At 35.9% G+C, this 19225-nt stretch overlaps 1 protein-coding gene across 2 annotated transcripts in view; it reads left to right on the top strand.

Annotated features, from left to right (window-relative positions):
* Positions 1–11922, top strand: part of sema3fb (sema domain, immunoglobulin domain (Ig), short basic domain, secreted, (semaphorin) 3Fb) — a 139654-nt gene extending 127732 nt beyond the window's left edge. For both annotated transcript variants that reach the window (XM_051673473.1, XM_051673472.1), the window contains 6 exons: positions 1505–1593; positions 2166–2207; positions 4107–4264; positions 6211–6278; positions 6649–6782; positions 9406–11922. In XM_051673473.1, the coding sequence (XP_051529433.1) occupies positions 1505–1593; positions 2166–2207; positions 4107–4264; positions 6211–6278; positions 6649–6782; positions 9406–9825 (911 nt within the window). In that variant the 3' untranslated portion in view covers positions 9826–11922. The remainder of the gene's footprint in view (positions 1–1504; positions 1594–2165; positions 2208–4106; positions 4265–6210; positions 6279–6648; positions 6783–9405) is intronic.
* Positions 11923–19225: the final 7303 nt, after the last annotated feature.

Below are 19225 nucleotides of genomic sequence, written 5' to 3'. Positions count from 1 at the left end.
CATGTCTTCAGGAGTTAAACTTTTTTAATGAGGAAAAAATTACTGAGTGCACCTTTAAGTATCATTAGGTAATTACATTTCATGAACTAACAATGAACAATAATTTGTTACTTTTTTATATTTTATTTGTCATTCACAATCATGTCTAAGGTTATGTTTAAAAATATACTGTTGTTCATTGTTGGTTCATGTTAGTTCATAATGCATAACCTAATGTTAAAGTACACAATTTAGGATTAGAAATGTATTAGTTTTGCTCTCCTGTTAAAAATATACTGTTGGTATTAGTAGAAATTAACATTAATGACGATAAATAAATGCTGTTAAAAATTGTTTATTGTTAGTTCACATTAAATATTGTGTTAACTACTTTTAACGCATACAACCTTTATTGTAAAGTGTATTGCATAGAAGTTTAACTAGGTTTATCATGGCTGTAGTTAAGGTAAAGTAAAAGTAATCTCATCTCTGTTTAAAAAAGACATCACTATTATCCTTCATCAAGCCACTTTTTTGAAACTACTGTAGGATAAATTCTTCTCAGTCTACTGTAACATTTATCAGAATGGGTGAAAAGCAACTGACCATACTTAGATGAATGTCAAACACAAAAAGGGCTGTTCTGTTCCATCTTTCTGTTCTTGATAAAAAAAAACCCTTTAAAAGCTACACCTTAAGGCCAGAAAGTCACTGAATGAGAATCCATCTCTCTCTCTCTCTCTCTCTCTCTCCCATTCAGTAACTCTCATGTTTGTCTCCTTTTCTAACCTCTTTTAATGTTTTAAGAGTCAAAATGACATAATTTGTGCCCTTTATGTCTGTTTTTCATGCCTTCTGAGTCCAGGACACTAATGGGTTTTTAGTTCAACTCTGCATTCCCCTTTACACTTCCAGCACCTCACAGGAACATCCCTAGCTTTCAGCTACTGTCACTTGACTGCATTCATACATCTACAATAGATGTATTGCTCCGGTCACGATAAATCTCCGGCTACGGAGGAATGCAACGAACACACTTAAACATGCCTTTCGGTCGGGTGCAGCCACTGAAATACCTCAGTGTTCCAGCAGAGATGGGGCTTGACAGGGTACAGCAAAGCTGAAAGATGAGAATGCTGTAAAAAGCTGTAAAAACAAAAGACAAAAGAGGGATTTTAAAAGGAAGGGATGGTGGATGGAAAATGTGAAGAGTGTAAATAGTATAAAGAGTGACTCGAGTGGAGATGGAGATAAATGTGTTTCTGCGTTCAGTGAAATATAATAGCTGTGATTTTATCAGGTCATAAGATGCAAAAACAAAAGACCTGGGAAAATGGCAAAGACAACATAGTCAAAGTTTGAGGATTATCGTGGTGCATTGAATTTTTTTGGGTCAAAGACACCCATGTTGTGGTGTGCAGTTGGAAAGAGCCAATTTATTATGTTTGATTCTTGTAACTATAAACCTAGTTGCAACATTTAAAGTGTTGGCACAGTTAATAATCTAGCTTTTATTGGTCCACAGACAGAGGTACGGTGCATAAAGTGATTGTCCTGCCTAAAGATGACCTGCAGACAGAGGAACTTGTGTTGGAAGAAGTGGAGGTCTTTAAGGTGAGATCTACGCTCTGGGAGTCCTCTGTTGCAGACTGACTTTTATTATTACATGGCTCTTTCACAGTGTTCCTGTGTAAAAAAGTAAACATACCGCCAAGGTCATGGGTTTGATTCTCAGGGAATTCCCATATTGATAAAAATGTATAGCACTGTAAGTTGCATTGCGGGGGGATGTCTGCTAAAAAGTACTTAATGTGAAGTGCAGTTGAGAACAACTGATTTCCAACATAACACTGTGCTAGTTTCATGTCTCTTGTATGACTCCACATTTTCTTTCTTACACACCTACAGTGCAAATTACTATAATTAGACCTCAATATTAATATTTCATAGCCATTTATTTATTTAGTTGGATAAGTAGCCTTGTAATAAGCTTTATTATTGCCAGTTATTATCATAAAATAAACCTCTTCAGGGTTATATTAGACCTTTTTAGGATCCTGGTCACCCTGCCTGGGTTTAATCTGTGATAATGACCGGCTGACTGTAAATTATCCCTATTGGTAGTTTGTTAATGAACTTTTAATTTTAGAGCCGAGCATAACAAAGTCTCCTTGTTTCTTTGTCAGGTCCCTACTCCTATCACTACTATGAAGATTTCTTCAAAACGGGTAAGAATTAGCTATTCACTAAACATGATAACATGGTTCAGAAACATTTGTGTCTTTAGGAATACTTGAACCAATAAAGAGGATAAAAAAACACAGCATCCTTGTGCTAGATGTAACTGCTATCTGTCTAAAATTTACCCCCATAATTCATATGCCTCTTCCAAATGGGAATAACAATTTCATAGGCGTATTGGAGGAAAAACGTAAAATTCAATAAGGGTTTTGACTTTCATCATGATTAGGATTGTAGGCAGATGTGGGATGACATCATTACTAGGCCATGATTTAAGCTCAGTGCTCTGCCAGAATTACTGATTCAAAACAGCTGATGCTAAAAACAGAACTGTGCATAAGTGTCCAAACACTAAAAAAAATTTAAAAATAGCTGCATTATCAGAGCAAATTGAATTTGCAGTTTAAAACCTGCACAGACCTGCATGTATCTTTACTTCATGCCAATAGAGACAAGACAGTAGGGTTCTCCTTTTTTTCCAAAGGGGTTTTAGAAGGAGATAATTTATCACCGTTAACTTTTATAATCAAAGAGAGAAAAAAAGTAGTAGCAATGACCATCCCATACTGTTTGTGCCACAGACATGAATGATACCTCGAATCAAGATTCTTGTTGGTGTACTCTTACTTTTATAAGTGATCAGATGTACGATTTCACCTGGCCGACTACAAAACGGTAAAAAAAAATCCCATAGACTTACATTGAGGGAGGGCCCGAGGACATACTAAAATGCTTAAAGGGTTAGTTCACCCAAAAATAAAAATCCTCTCATGATTTACTTACACATCTGGGATGGTTTAAAGGTATGACTTTTCTTCTTCAGTAGAACCAAAGTGAAGATTTTTATAAGCACATTTCAGCTCTGTTTGTCCATACAATGCAAGTAAACAGGTGCCATCAGGCTGCTGGCTGTTTGACGGTCCAAAAGGCATATTTAGGCAGCATAAAAGTAATCCAAATGACTCCAGTCTATCAATTAATGTCTTCTGAAACAAATTGATAGGTTTGTGTAAAAAAATAAATAGATAATTAAAACTTTTATTAACTTTAAAAAATCGCTTCCTGCCAGCAGTCAACGCATTACGTTAATCACGTTAACGTAAGCGCAATGGTGCGTTCATGCGAGAAGTCTGAAACGCGCGCTTTGAATACAACAGAGGAACGAATGTCAGAGTTAGGTCATTTCAAACAGCAATCCAGCGCTGGCCAGAAGCAACAATATTTTTAATTATCTATTTGTTTCTTACTCCAACCTATCGGTTTGCTTCAGAAGACATTAATTGATCGACTGGAGTCATGTAGATTACTTTTACGCTTCCTAAATATGCCTTTTGGACCATCAAATAGCCAGCAGCATGATGGTACCTGTTTACCTGCACTGTATGGACAAAAAGTCATACACATCTGGGATGGCTTAAAGGTAAGGTAATTTTTGGGTGATTATTTTTACGTTAAGCTTTTTACGTTACGTTAAGGGGAAAAATAAATTATTCCTGGTCATTGTTTGGTGGTTGTTTTTTAGTACATTAACTCATGTTAAGCTTTGTTCTCTAAGCGTTTTAGAATGTCCTGGGTCCTGAGCCATATCTAGGAACCATTATATCATAGAGAGACTAAGTTGGGGTGTGCTCTGTTTACTTGGGCCAGTAGTAAACCATGCTGATTACCCTAGCAACTACATAGCAACATGCTAAAACACTCAGAACACCTTAGCATCCACATAGCAACACCATGGCAACCACCCACCACTTCCTCGCATTGTGCTGGTGACTTTTGCATGGGCAAGCACCACTCACATTTTCTTCTAATGTAAATATCTAGTTTTTCTTTGTTGCTCTGCATAACCATGTCTGATCAAATCTGCTATGTATTTATTTTATTTATAGCAACAACTGTATGTGGCGTCTGATCTAGGCGTGACTCACCTGGCCCTGCACAGGTGTGATGTCTACGGTGAGGCATGTGCAGACTGTTGCCTGGCCAGGGACCCTTACTGTGCCTGGGACGGCAAGTCCTGCTCTCGGTACTCGGCATCGCAGAAGAGGTAAATATGCCTAAACACTTCAAATGATGCTTACTCAGTAGTGTGTGTTGTGTCATCGCTCTATCAAACAACATCTTGCACTTTCCCTTAGGTGTGTATAGTGTTCTGAAGTCATCACATTTGATTTTAAATTTTCGGAACTGAGTTGTGATGTTTATGTGGGAAGTTTTGGTTTGAATCCGGCTTGTATTGTGTCCCAATCAAAATTCTCAAAATATGCCATAACATTCCAAAAATAATAACCATTCAAATGGATCTGATCTTCATTTACAGTCAGAGCATCCAAGCTTCTGGGAAGGCTGTCTATTAGACGAAATTTTGTGTCCATGTAGCCAGAAGCATTATTCATTCTTTGTACTGATGTTGGCCGATAACGATAATATCTCACAGTTTCAGTTTTGTTGTGACCAGTCAACTTCCTGGATCCCTATCTGAATAAACCGTTTCTGTACGGACCTAAGTTTGTGCTGGGGAGCACTGTCATTTTGAAACAGAAAGGAATTTTCCCTTGAATTTGAGGGATTTGCATTGAAATATTTCAACTTGTGTGACAAGACCGTATGCATCCGACCGCATGTGATTTATTCCAAGCAAAACAATAAGTGTGAATTTTTGTCTAACTATATCTAAATCACCTGCTACTTTGGTAGATTGGATAGTTATAAATAAAAAGTCAGAAATTAAAATGTATGTTACAAATATATCACAAGTGGCTATTAAAGATCAAATGTGTACACTTATTTCTACAAATTCAAAATCATCTTATTAAAGGGATAGTTCACCCAAATTGAAAATTAAGTCACAAAGGGATATATTGCGAAAAACAATTGTGCTCAGTGATATCATACAATGGCAGTTTATGGTGACTACCTCTTCAAGCTTCAAAAGAATGCAAAAGTATAATTCAGAAGTCTAATACATTGTTTCATGAGACTCGTGATTTTTATGAAAGCACACAATAAGGTTTGGTGAGAAACAAACTGAAATCTAATGTATTATTTAGTGAAAATGTTCACTGACCGTTGATCTCCTGTGCGTGTTCATGATAGGGCACTAGAGCAACAGTTCATGAAGCCCCCTCGCAACATTGGGGCGTTCACACGAAAACTAGTTTTATCTAAAAACAGGTCCTCCACAGCGATAGCGACAACAGAACACAACACAGTTGCAGACAAAACAGAGAACAGAACATACTAAACATGTCTGAAGGATGGGCATAGAAATGCATAAATTCTTTGACTACAAACTCTTCAGACATGTTTAGTTAGTTCTGTTCTCTGTTTTGTGTGCAGCTGTTTTGTGTTCTGTTGTTGCAATCGCTTTTCGCTTGAATGCCCCTGTGTCGCAAGGAGGCTGCGTGAACCGTTGCTCTCATGCCCTATCATGAACGGCACAGGAAATCAACGGTCAGTGAACATTTTCACTAAGTAATACATTAGATTTCAGTTTGTTTCTCACCAAACCTTATTGTGTGCTTTTATAGCAATCATGAGTCTCATGGAATAATTTATTAGACTTCTGAATTATACGTTTGTGTCCTTTTGAAGCTTGAAGAGTTTCTCACCATAAACTGCCATTAAATGGCATCACTGAGCACAACATTTTTTTCTCAATTCCTTTGTGTAGAAAGCCATTTAGGGTTATAACAACACTGAATTTTTAACTGAATGGCTGAATTTAAATTTTTGGGTGAACTAATCCTTTATATCATATCTAGGAATTGTGTACTCCCTATTTCTGAAATGTTATAATAATAACAATAACAAATACAACAAAATCACATGCAGTTATGAGATTCTGAGGTTTGGTAGCAATAGAAATGTACGCAGAAAATACCCTGAGGACCTGTCACATAAATTAAGCTGTATAGTGTATTCTCAAATTTATATGCTCAGGGACAGGTAGAAATAAATGAGCCTTATCTTGTAATGTTGGCTGCCTTTTAGACGCAGTCGACGACAGGATGTGAAGTACGGAAACCCCATACGGCAATGCAGAGGATACAATTCTAATGGTAAGCTAATGTCTCAGATCCACTTTAAGGGAAGTTCTGGGATAAATTTCATGTTCCATTACACATTCATAAAACATCATCAGTTTATTGAATCACTTTTAGACATCAATTTGTGAAAATTGTTTATATAAATGTAGTTTATAGGTAAAATTTGCAAAAGCTGTCTTTACACAATCCTAATGAACTGTTAACAGAAAACTTCATTCTACTCTGATCTGATTTTGTCGCAACATTTAGTTTGTTTACATTTTTGCAGTTTGAACAACATCTCTCATATTGTACTGGCTATGTCGTATTAGTTGCAAGCCAGAAGTCACTGTAATGCTGTGTTTATGTCTGTGAGTAATGACATATTGTTCTTGCTGTCCAGTCAATAAGAACACGCTGGAAACAGTGCAGTATGGGGTTGAGGGCAGCAGCACGTTTTTGGAATGCCAGGCCAGATCTCCTCATGCGGCCATCAAATGGCACCTCCACCGAGACAACAGCGATAGGAGGAGAGAGGTAAGTGCAGATAAAGTAGTACGGATGCACAGTATCTGACAATATTCTATACAAGATCGACCAATAATAGAAGTTAATAATATCATAGCTTATTTTTCCAATTCAATCTCTCTTTCTATACCAGGTTTCTAAAGAAAATAAACAATCATCCATCCTTTCTACAAGATATACTGTAGGGATATCCGATACCACGCTCATGTGCTTGAACTCGTGCTCGTAAAACTGCTCCAATACCAAAATCCGATGCCATCTGCTGTACGAATGTCATTAAGTAAACATTCAGCACACTAATTAAAATCATGTTATATCCTAGTGAGAATATTTATCCGCTAAAGCTGCGATTTATTGAGATAAATATATAGTTTTCATGTGCTGCACGTTTCAGTGTGAGTGCGGAGCCAGTGTTGTGCTGACATAAAGACACATAGTTCTCATATCTTTTAGAGCTCCTTAACTCATACTTGGAAAACACAATCATGAGCATCATGCACTCTGTTTGTAGCAGATGTCAGCAAGCAGATCGCTAATTCACTTTGTAGAGCAAGGCACATACAGACTATGGGTGAATTCCAATAGAGAGTGATCATCCCTATGCCCTACTCACTACAAATGACAGAGCTTCTGATATGGGCACTCTGAAGAGAGCATGGCATTACAGTTTAAATGTAGCCTTCACTAAAAGTCTTGTGAAAGTGCCCTTGGAAAAAATGTATTTTCTTACTTTGGAACGACTATTCGAGTGGCATCCCCTTCCTGAAGTGCCCTTCAAGGGTACAAAAATGCAGTTTGGTAAACGCCCTACATATTTATTTTTTTAAACAGCATCTTTTTGCTGTTTATTAATCACTTTGAGTCACGTAGCAACCGGCTTTTCCGGATTGAGAAGCTACTGTCATAGCAACACAAACACTTCAAAATAAAGGCTCCGCCAAAATAAAAGCTCAATTTAAATGGAAACAAGTATGACAGAAATAGATCACTACTCTCTATAGTTATGTAATGTTTACTGTAATAATACTACTACTACTTAGAATAATAATAAATCAATAGTGATTGTATTATATTTAAGCAGTATCTCATATCTGTGATGCTCTGTTTTGCAGCACTTTATTTGACAAAACATAATTCCAATAATGTATTTTAGGTTGTGCTGTGAGTTTCTGTATAAAGCACTTAATTTGATAAAAAATAATACAATGTTATGTTGAAAATTAATTGTTATATTTTAATATTATTAAAGTCTTAATGAATTCATTTATTTAATCACCATTTTGATGATAAAATTGAAATAAACTGAATTTCGGAAAAAAACAAATAAAAAAACAGGTATCAGACTTGGAATCGGTGAGTACCAAAAAGGTATTAATCAATTATTTTTGGTTTCTCGTACTCATTCTCAAAAAAATGGTATCGGGACATCCCTATTGTAATGCTTTGATGCCTTATTTCACTAAAAGAATGTGAAACCTGAGTTTTAGTGTAAAAAAAAAAAAAAAACTAGATAAACTAAACGGACAATATTGCATTAGTTTATAATTAAGCAATAATGTATGAGAGGTCATGCCATATTGTGAATATGTTTATGTCTAAATGATGTTGTTAGGCACAAAGTATAGTGGCATCTCTTTTGCTCTGATTATATACTACCAGGGGTTAAATTGGAATTTTGGAGGTGGGGGAACTCTAAAATCGTGTGGTGCAGATTCGGGTGGAATAGATTCTGGTGCCCTAGATGCCAAATTGCTACTACATATCAGTTGATGTCAGAAATTGTTGTGCAGTTGGTTGCATATTTCGTAATTTCTATTGGAACAGAAAATGGACCGCGGAGCAATAGAGAAGTGAAACACACCTGTATGCGAGGGTGTGCTGTCTCGTGCTTCTCTAGAGTGCGGTGCCACTCTCGAATGCTATTTCAACCAGGGTCCGCAACTGACTGGAGTAAAGCTTAATGTAATAACCTTTAAAGGTTTTGTGAGCAAGTACACTCGATAAATAGAGACAGAGTTTGTAAAATGTATCAAACAAAAACTGGACCAGAGCATACAAGAAATGGAATGGATTTATAATCAAGCAGTTTTTTCTGCTTTAACTTGATATTATAAATTATAATTATGGTGCTGGAATGCCGTTTAGGACTGTTATGGCCCAACTTAACCTGTGCATACTACCATACTATCCCTGCATACCACCATACTACACTTACTACTTCTGCTAAATTTTTAGTGCAATTCCGAATTTAGCCAATGTAGCACAACTTTGAGTGCCTTATTACTTTTATAAAAAGCTTACTACATAATAAAAATATTGAGAACTCAAATTTATATCAATTTTTTTTAAGCAAATACATTAAATGCCATGCTTCCACTAGACAATTTAGTCCCTAAAACAACATAATGTTGCTATGCAACAAAATTTATGATGAAAGTCTCGTTTTCGTTGGAGAATCCCTGTTCCAGTGTAAATGACACGTGTTAAAGTAGAAAAAAATCAATGTGCTTTCAACTAAAAATGTATTAGTGTGGACATGACCTAAATAAACACAATCTCAGCGATACTTCAGCTCCAATTTATGGCTCTGATTAATCATTGGCTACTTGTCTTTTTGTCTCTGTGTCTTTAGGTTCGCACCGATGGGCGTGTGTTGAAGACAGACCAAGGCTTACTACTCCGATCTCTCCAATCCTCAGATTCTGGCATCTATGTCTGCACAGCCACAGAGAAGAACTTCAAGCACACCTTGGTTAAACTTCAGCTGGTGGTTCTGACCAACCAGGCCGTTAACAACATCTTGATGGAAACGGGACGCCCGGTCGTCTCTTCACTCCAGTCCAGCACCTGGACCCCCAGCACCGGACAATACAAAGACCTTCTCAACATCCTCAGTCAGCCAGAGATGGGCCTCATAAACCAGTACTGCCAGGACTATTGGCAGTATGGAGACCCATTGACAGGAGTCATCAAGGCTAAAGACCTCAAAGAACTGAAGGAACAGAAGAAACCACGGAATCGTAGACATCATGGAGACGAAGAGGAGACATGAGTGGTTTATGCATTTTGGCCGCAACTGGTCCTTATAGGAAAGACTTTCTTAAAAGTTCTAAAAGAGGAAAACCTGGAAAAAAGGAAAAACATCCACCAACTGAAACTGAACTTTGCGAAAAAAAAAACATACAGAATTCCCTTTTAACACATAAAGATGATATCACACAGTATTTATTGTAGGTTGTATATAGTACCATTCTGTGGATTTCTTTGTACTTAAATAAGAAAATAAGAATGCTCTTTATGAATAAGTACCTAATGGGCAAATATTATTGTAATATTATTTTTATTGCCAAAACTACAATGAAACAAAATAAATCTCTGATTTTCATCTTTTAGGAATTGACAACTATTGTGTAAATTGACATAAACTCCATAGACTATGAACTAAGTTGATCTGAGAAGGGTAAGGGAAGTGCGAGTGGCCCGAAGATTCCCTTGCCCTTTGGACTCTATGCATGGAAAGACATTTGGAAAATGCGAGGTAGGAGGCACTATTAGTCCCACCCTTCCAAGTGCATTCTGGTCCCTCACTGGTTACAATGACACACCAGCTCATATTGTCTTCCCTGATGTCACTATATGCACAGCAGATCTGTTTTCATTGCACAAACTTTTAAAGGTAATCAAGTGTCATGGCACAATTGTTTTGTGACATGAATGGACAGAAATGTAAAACAGCTGCTTGAGGGCTCTTAGTTAGCTTTTGTTTATTTTTGGCCACTTTTGAAAAGACTAAAAGCACAATCCATCTCACATCAAAAGCCATGATGTCACATTTCAAGAATGAATAATTGGGTGAATCTCACGAAAACATGTCCAGGTTGCATTTCACCACCCAAAAAATCTCTCTCTCTCTCTCTCTCTCTCTCTGTCTCTCTCTCTCTCTCTCTCTCTCTCTCTCTCTCTCTCTCTCTCTCTCTCTATATATATTATGTGAAGAAAATGAAGGCTTTCAGGACCATAAATATATATATATATATTTTTGCATTGTGATTTCATGACAATACAATTTAAGCCTCCATGCCAAGTTACGGTAATGCGTTATATTTTTGTAAATTGTTTGAGCCTTTTGTTAATTTTTACCAAATTTGTATCAAACATATACTAACATGATATATAAATAAATACTTTTTAAATGAGTATTTCAATTATTATTTTTATTTTTATTATTAATTTTTTTACATTACAGTAATGAGAATTAGATTTTTTTTGTTGCATTATGCTAATTTGAATGGGGTGATTGTCATTATGCACAATGCAAAAAAAATAAAAAAAATAAAAAAAAAATATATTTTTTTAAATATATCTAAATTGACATGAAAAAGGCTTAAATTTACTTATGCAAAATATTATTATTATTATTATTATTATTATTTAGATTTTTGGGTGAAATATGATTATGAAAATATGTTCTTGACAGGTTTTATGAGATTCACCCATGTATGAAACATAGCATGAATATGAATTTAGACAAACTGCTGAAGGCTACAATATTAGCAAAGGCACATTCTGATATATGACATAAGCTACATTAAAATACTACACTTTTAAAATGTGTTCACACTGTATAGAGCATTTTGTAAAGTGTTGAGTTTTTAAACTACTCAAGGTCTTGGGAAGCTGGCTTTTCATTGTGTGCATGATTATGTAGTGGTATTGTAATTACGAAATTAAAGATAGCTATGTTGCAGTTCTTTCTGTTCATATATTTTATCGTAAGATCAGTGTTGGCTGGGGAACTGGGGGTCTTTCTCTGTGCATCTTATATGTGCAAAACAGATGGCACCTCCACACCTTAAAATGATTGTTTTGTCAACAGTTGATGGTATTGTTACGTTCCCTGCAAAATACCACATGGCCCCAAAAGCAGACTTCTTCCTCCAGTTATGAGCAGTGTTTTACATCGAGAGAATATGGTTGTACAATTTATTGGTATTTTTTAAATGTGTCTTAAGAAATGTTGGTGTTTTTATTTTGTCGTCAGTTTGAGACTAAATGCACAGGTGAAGTTATTGTGATAATTATGTAAATGATTTTCTTTTCCCTATTGCTGTTGCTAACTAATAAATTAAAGCTCTATATTTTATAGTAATTCAACTGTTAATTATTTTTCCTTGGCCAGCGAAGTTGTTCTCTCTCTGATCACAGACTTTTGGGATGGGTTTAAATTTTTTTTTTTTTTTTTTTAAGAAGAGTATTGGAATGACACAGGACTGAGAATGGAATTAAATGAAACTGAAGTACAAAAAAGCACTATACAAGTACCATAACCATAGTCTTCTGAAACATACAATAGCTTTGTAAAATTACAGTTATTCACTGGAAATCTCTTCTTTTTAGTCATCAATAGAGGTAGACATGAAAGAAGGGGAAAGAGGTACGCACATGATCATGACATGACCCAACCTGTATTTGAATCCCGGTCAGAGGCAAGTGTGATTTCAGGACTACAGCAGAGCATATTTCTAGCAAGTGAGATGCCTGTTTACACTAAGTAGAGCTGGTAGATCGTCAATGACACCTAGTGTTCTTTCTGTCTACATACAAGATGAAATTTGCAATTGATCATATTAGTTTAATAGCATTTGCTTGACATGATTATAATCTTTGCATATTTATTTACTATTTTGTCTTTTATGAGTAAATCGGTAAATAGTTACATTGGAATTTTGTAAATAGTCTTTTATCAGTAAATAGTCAATTAATAAGTGGACATTTATCAGATATTTTTAAGTGCCAAAAACCATACCTTAACCATAACCAATAAAATCAATATATCTATTCCACTACAAATACTACTGTATATCAAACAGCAAATAGGTTTTGATCTGCTGTGATTGTGTTGCATCAGAGTGGAGTGGACAGACAAATTACTTGTAACATTAACCTAACTCTAAACCTAACACAAGCCCTAGCTTTAACTTTGGTAGTAGCCTGTACATCAATATTCATTATGAATCCAATTTTGCACATGACTCAAACTCTGGCTCAAACTCAAAGGCCAAGAACTCAATTTATCCTTAACTCTAATGTTAAAATCAACCCAATCCAAAGTGGTAACTATAATAGTAAGGGTAACCCTGAATTTACCTTTAATTTTGGTCATAGCCTTCACAATAATATTCGCTACAACCACAATTTTAGAAATAATCCATACTCTGAAAAACAAGTGCTGGGGTTCAATTTAGCTTTAACTCATGTTAAATTCTATGTAATCCAAAGCTGTAACTATAATAGTAAGGCAACCCTAACTGTAGCTTTAACTCTGGTTTTAGTCTGTACATTACACTTGCTTAATTCAGTAACCGTCCTGTTATTTGACACTCACTCAATTATTAAATTAATCATGGCTGACTGTGAATAAAAAAAATTCTACAATGGCATCTGAAACTGAAAACTACTGATTTTAAATGATGCTACATCCAAGCTGCTAGGTGTCAGTGTAAGTCCAAGATGACACAAAGACAAAAGGTACTAAGTGCATCTTTAATATTTCCTTTAATACTACTTACAATAATTAATACAAATGGAGTTAAAGGTTGATTTCCTCACAGTGATTTGGTCACGGTGAAGGTCTGGGAGTTGAGAAAAAGGTTTGATCTGGGTAAAATTACCCATTGTTTTACTATAGTAATATTGAAGTTTTAATGCAGTTAACCATGGTATTACTACAGTACTATGGTGCGAATATATAGTAACCATGTTTATTTCTGTGGTTACTATGATTTTACCACAAAATACCATGGTGATACTATGGTTACTGTGGTACAACCATGGTTAAGTTTTGTAAGGGAAGTTTAGGGTTAAGGTTAGGGTTAAGTTTAGGGTTAGGGCTTGGTGAAGGGTGTCTGTCGGACTCTAGATAAGCACAATAAGCATGCTGCAGTAATGCCCTTATACTGTGTGTTAGTATTTAATTAGGGGTGTAAATAGTAACTGCCGCCATTTGCTTTGGGGTTCAAATAGCATCTAACACTATTTGCACTAGTGTAAAAAAGATGCTTTTGGTTGCAATATACATTTAGTGTAACTAGCATCCATCTATTTATTGACCATTCAGTTAGTGCAAATAGCCTCTGCCTAAAATCAATCAAATCCAAAGCTGTAACTATAATGTAAGGCTAACCCTAAATTTAGGTCAGCCTTTACAATAACATTCAGTATGACTCCAATTTTGAATGTAATCCATTTTCTGGCTTAAAATTAAATGCTCGACTTCAATTTAGACTTAACTCTAACATTAAAATCAATCCATTCCAAAGCTAAGCCTGACCATAACCCTAGCTTTAACTTTATGAGACCTGAGCATGACTGCTGTGTGCATTTTCCATTTCCCTTTCTGATTTGTAACTAGTAGCACCTAATAAACAAGCAAAATAAATAAATAAATACATAAATAAAAAGAATTCTAGAGCAAATAGTTTTCCTAAAAATTGATGTCCACATATGTGGACAGGTGGATTAAGTTGTGAAATTTTAAATAATACCAAGCTATACAAAGTCAGATTTTTTTTTTTTTTGTAAATTGTTTATTGTGTTTCCAGAAGTGTTGGTTATTCATGTTTATGAAAGATTACAGATATTATTTGCACAAGTTATCAGAAATTAGCATAAATAATTCTGATTCAAAGTATTGGCCAGCATTATCCAATCACTGCCAAGTTAACCATGTTAAAATAAAATTATACATTATAAATTCTGAATCTATATACTCATTACCATTGTCCCATGTCTGCCAAACATGTTGAGTTGTCCAAACCTCATCTGCAGACTGAAACAGATCTTTAAATTTGGATTGATTGCACTTTGAGAGCTGCATAGAGAGCTATAGGATGCTCCCTTGCTCCCTATTTAGTGAATGACTTAACCTCCAGTTAGTTGTCTGTCTGCATTGGTCTCAGAACAGTTTGAAATGCACCTTATTTTCATCCTAACTCCATATACAGTGACTGAAATCAACATTTTCCAGCTTTTGGATGCATAAATTGATTCTCAGTGTGATAATGCACAGTGAATATATTAAATGAAGCTGAGCATATTGTCCACGTACATTGTCATTGTGTTTAACAGCGTGCCGTTTTGCGATAAATTGCTCAAATTTAAAAATGGCATAGACCTATTGAATGAAATTAGAGACTCTAATCTTTTGACTCAGACATGTTTCAGTGTAAAAACTTACAAAAAAAAAGACATCTTACCAGATGCAGTTTTGTTGGTGTTTCAACTGCAGTGATCAGTGCCATGTTTTTTGGTCACAAAAGTTTAACCCTTCACCGAAAGCTGAAGATTCTCCTGAACTGAGATCAGTCAGTTTAAATGAAATTAAATTATGCAATTCGTATAGCGAAGCCGAAATACAACGTCCACACATGTGGACGCGGGGGTCGCACAAGGTTCATTTTGGTCTTTGCCTTTACAGTATTATTTAATAGAACCCCAGTTTTGGCTGAAAATCAAATATTAGACCTAAATTTAGCTTAAGCGCTAATGTTAAAATCAATCTTATCGAAAGTTGTAACCATGATAGTAAGGCTAGCCATGACCCTAGCCTTAGTCCTATACCTAACCCTTTGTGTACTGACCAATATATGCCTTACAACAAATTAGATAGGCCAACTTGGCAAACATCACATGTTTAATATACATGAGCAAAGCTGATAAGATTTATATTGTGTCCCCTACCACTTTACAGGTCATTCCAGCGCCCTGCGTATGTTACTGTATTTTTCTCAGCTGAGGGCCACAAAGTTCCAGAATGACATACCCAATGAGGACATACAGCATGCATGCTGTCACTGCATTGTTCTTCCCTGAGCAGTGCGGGCATCACGGGCATCACATTCAGCTGAAAAAGAACTTTGTAACCCCTACATTTCGGTCATAATCACCAGTCTCTTTTGTCCCACTTGTGTCCCCTTAACAGACAAACCTCTGTCTCTGTCTTATCTGATAGCTCCCAGGACTCCATTAAAATGTTGAACAGAATGGGGTATGTCTCTGGTGCCCTGTCCTCATTGCCAATGGTGGGCACAGTCATGGGGTGATGGATGATTATCAGAATGAATAGCTGAACACATTGAGGATAGAATGTCTCTCAAACCCACATGCTTATCTACCCAACCCATCTCAGAGGATGGGGGGAGAGGGGTGTCATCTTTTTAACATGCCGTCATAGGCTGTCATTATTATGGAAAGGCATTCATGCTTACATTATTATGGAAAGGCTTCTATTCATGCGTACAAAGACTTTTGTTCACAGTTTCAAAAACTTTTCATTGGTCGGACATAAAAGCTCTAGAATAACTTTTGATGGTTGATACTTTGCTGAAGATTTCCTTTTAAGTGTACCACATTGGGAAGCAATGAAAGCTCGGAAAAGCACATTTTAAAGTAACCTGATCACTCTGGAAGGACATCAGGAGACATGTTTACTGGTCTTAACTGGGTGTAAGATCTGGGACACAGTGGGAGGCATTTACTTACCGGCAATATCATTACAACCACCACTTTTGAGCAGAGATACTAGATAAAAAGCAGGGATGCCAAACAGAACAGTGGGAATTGCACAGTGAACGTCGACTGCTGGAAGATTCATGTGATGTTTCTAATGTTTTGTAGTTTAATTTATGAAAATTAAGGTTTTATTGATACAATGTACATAAAATAAAAGGTTCTTAACAAGTGACTAACTGAAGAGATACACAAATGATGCTGTATATATGGTATCCATGACAGCCTGCTTACTTATTGCTTGTTTGATTTTCCTTGTAATTGTTTTTTTAATGCATCGAATGTGTAAGAAATGATGTCCACCAACAGAGGGAAAGCTTGATCAGGCTTAGGTTGCTTTCTGACAACACTGCACATGAAGTATTGCTATTATAGACCCTTTCAGTGGTGTAAACAATAACAAAGGAATTAAAATGCTACTACAAATGTCTGATCCTAAACATTTCCGACATCAGCATTTGTAAAGCTGTCAAAACAAAATGATTAGTGCATACTTTTTTTTTTTAAGTCTAGCTAAAATAGATAAATACAAAAACTGAAAATAAACAATGTAATTAACGGGTCCTTTAATTAAGTCTTTAAGGCAACAGCTTTTCACAAAAGACAACAAACATGTACCTGAAGTCACTTATCCAACTGTGTGCCTCTCTCACAAGGAGAGATGCGATGACAGTGTATCATAGTTTAGATGGTTACAATTATTTCCTTAGTGGAAAAGTCAGGAAATTTTGATATCTCCCTATAATCAACTAAGCTCTTAACAATGCAAGCACATGACTTGCGAAAAGTAAGTTCCCATAAAGAATTAATCAGCTCTTCTACCTATCAGACTGGCAGTTGGCAAAAATTTCATTCACTTACCACCAGAGATCAAATGTGTGCTAACGCAGTTGCTAGTACAGTATGTATCCAGCCGTCTTGCTTTACTACTGCAATCCAGGTTTGTGTTTTATTTTTCAGAAATTTAATCATTTATTTTCCCTTAAACTGGGAAATAAAATAAACTGGCCGCAAATTTGCCACAAGTTTGCCGCTCGTTATTTTCACATGCAAATGAGCTTGTGATTCGTTGCAAATGTTTGGCCAGAGGTTTGCAGCTCTTCACCGCTAGTGGTGAACTTCCAGCAAACTTTTGGCAACAATGGACAATTTGCCTCAAGTTTAACGCAAAGCTAATTTGCATGTGAAAATGATCAGTGGTGAATCTGCGGCAAGTTTGTGGCAAATTTTCCATGAATTCTTGATTTTTGTAAGGGAGATCCAGGCATACAGGGTGCATCCAGACACAGAACAACATGGTCTAAATTTTAATGTTGACAATTTGTTAACGTTACCGTTGGATTACGATACTATACTTCCAATGTTGCAAGACTCGTAAATTCCAGCCTCTTCATTTTCCCTGTCTGTCTACAATAAAATATTGTTTACCATATATGTGAAATGTAAAGAACTTTATTCATACTTTCAGTTGAATCAAAAGCAGGTCAAAAAACCAAGATGCAAAAGAAAAAAAAAATATTTTGGATATTACATTTCTAAAACCTGTAAACAAAGATCACGATCTGTTGTGTTTGTTTGTGGGCTGGTTATGTTGTAGTCAGTTACATCATTGTTGGCTCTCAAGAAAAGCAGGCCAGTTTTGTGATCAGTTCTCAGTTTCCCTAGTCAACCAATGGCTCTGGCACAAAAAGCAGCACCATTTTGGTGGAAAAGTGGTATGTTTGTGGCTTTTCCGGGCTGTGACGTAAAACAAAACCTATTAGATGAACTCATCGATATGTCCCATCCCAACTTCTTGTTTTAGTAGGAAATACGTCAACACGTGGAAGAAAACTGCATTAATCATGTCCATGCAGTTTACAGGGACTTTTAAGTACACGGTCCTGTATCTTAAAGGCTGATTTCTGCTACTGCGTCGAACATACGGCAAAGGCTTTGTGTAGTGGCCAATGCCTTGGTTTACATTTATAGTTCTGCATTGGTGTGCCTGTGTCGTTTTGTGAGTACACAGCCAAAATGCTATTGTATTGGGATAAAAATGCCTTAATTTAATAAATAAACAAATGCAATGCAATGGTATTCGTGGATTCAAAATTATTTATTATTAAAGAATTAAAAAAGAGTTCATAAAAGTATGTAGTATTTAGGTACATATTATTTATTATAGATGTTGCCTGCCATGCAGAGATACAATAAATCAGGCCTAGACTGTATGCTTGCTTTTGAGTCGCTTAAATATTCATAAATAAATATTGTGGCATATTTTGATGCTCCATGCTGAATACATTTATCAAATTAATCAATAACTGCTTGCTTGACCAACACAAAATGGGTGTTGTTTTAAAGCTTAAAATCTTTATTATGCATTTAGGCAAAATAACCAACTCTTAATAGGAGCTTTTTTAATCTGTTGACAAATTAGAAGTGTTCCGTTTTCATAACTTATGAAATATGATTATTTACTGTGCACCATACAGTCAAACATAAGGTCAAAACATCATACAGATTGGAAAGTTCTGGATTAGAATACGACAATGATTGCTTCACTCACATATCAGGTGTGAAGCAATCATTGTCATATATATATATATATACAGTAAAAGACCTGAGAAAAGTTTATTAGATGTAAACAGATGTGTCTTTTGTCACATTTTTGCTTGTTCATATAAAACAGAATATTTAAATAGCAGATGCTCACAAAAAACGAAACGGGTCCAAACACAATGTGACATGACCACTGATCAGTGGATATAGATGCATAGCTTAAATTATCTTGGAGAAAATGCGACATTACCTGTTATGATGTGATATAGCATGTAGCCACAAGGGAGAAGCAAGTAACTGTGTTAAGGCAGACGCCCGTATGTGAAGAAGTGCAACTGTTG

This window comes from Myxocyprinus asiaticus, chromosome 35, assembly GCF_019703515.2.
Source record: "Myxocyprinus asiaticus isolate MX2 ecotype Aquarium Trade chromosome 35, UBuf_Myxa_2, whole genome shotgun sequence".
Taxonomy (NCBI): Eukaryota; Metazoa; Chordata; class Actinopteri; order Cypriniformes; family Catostomidae; genus Myxocyprinus; species Myxocyprinus asiaticus.
This window is presented reverse-complemented; position numbering and strand designations above follow the sequence as displayed.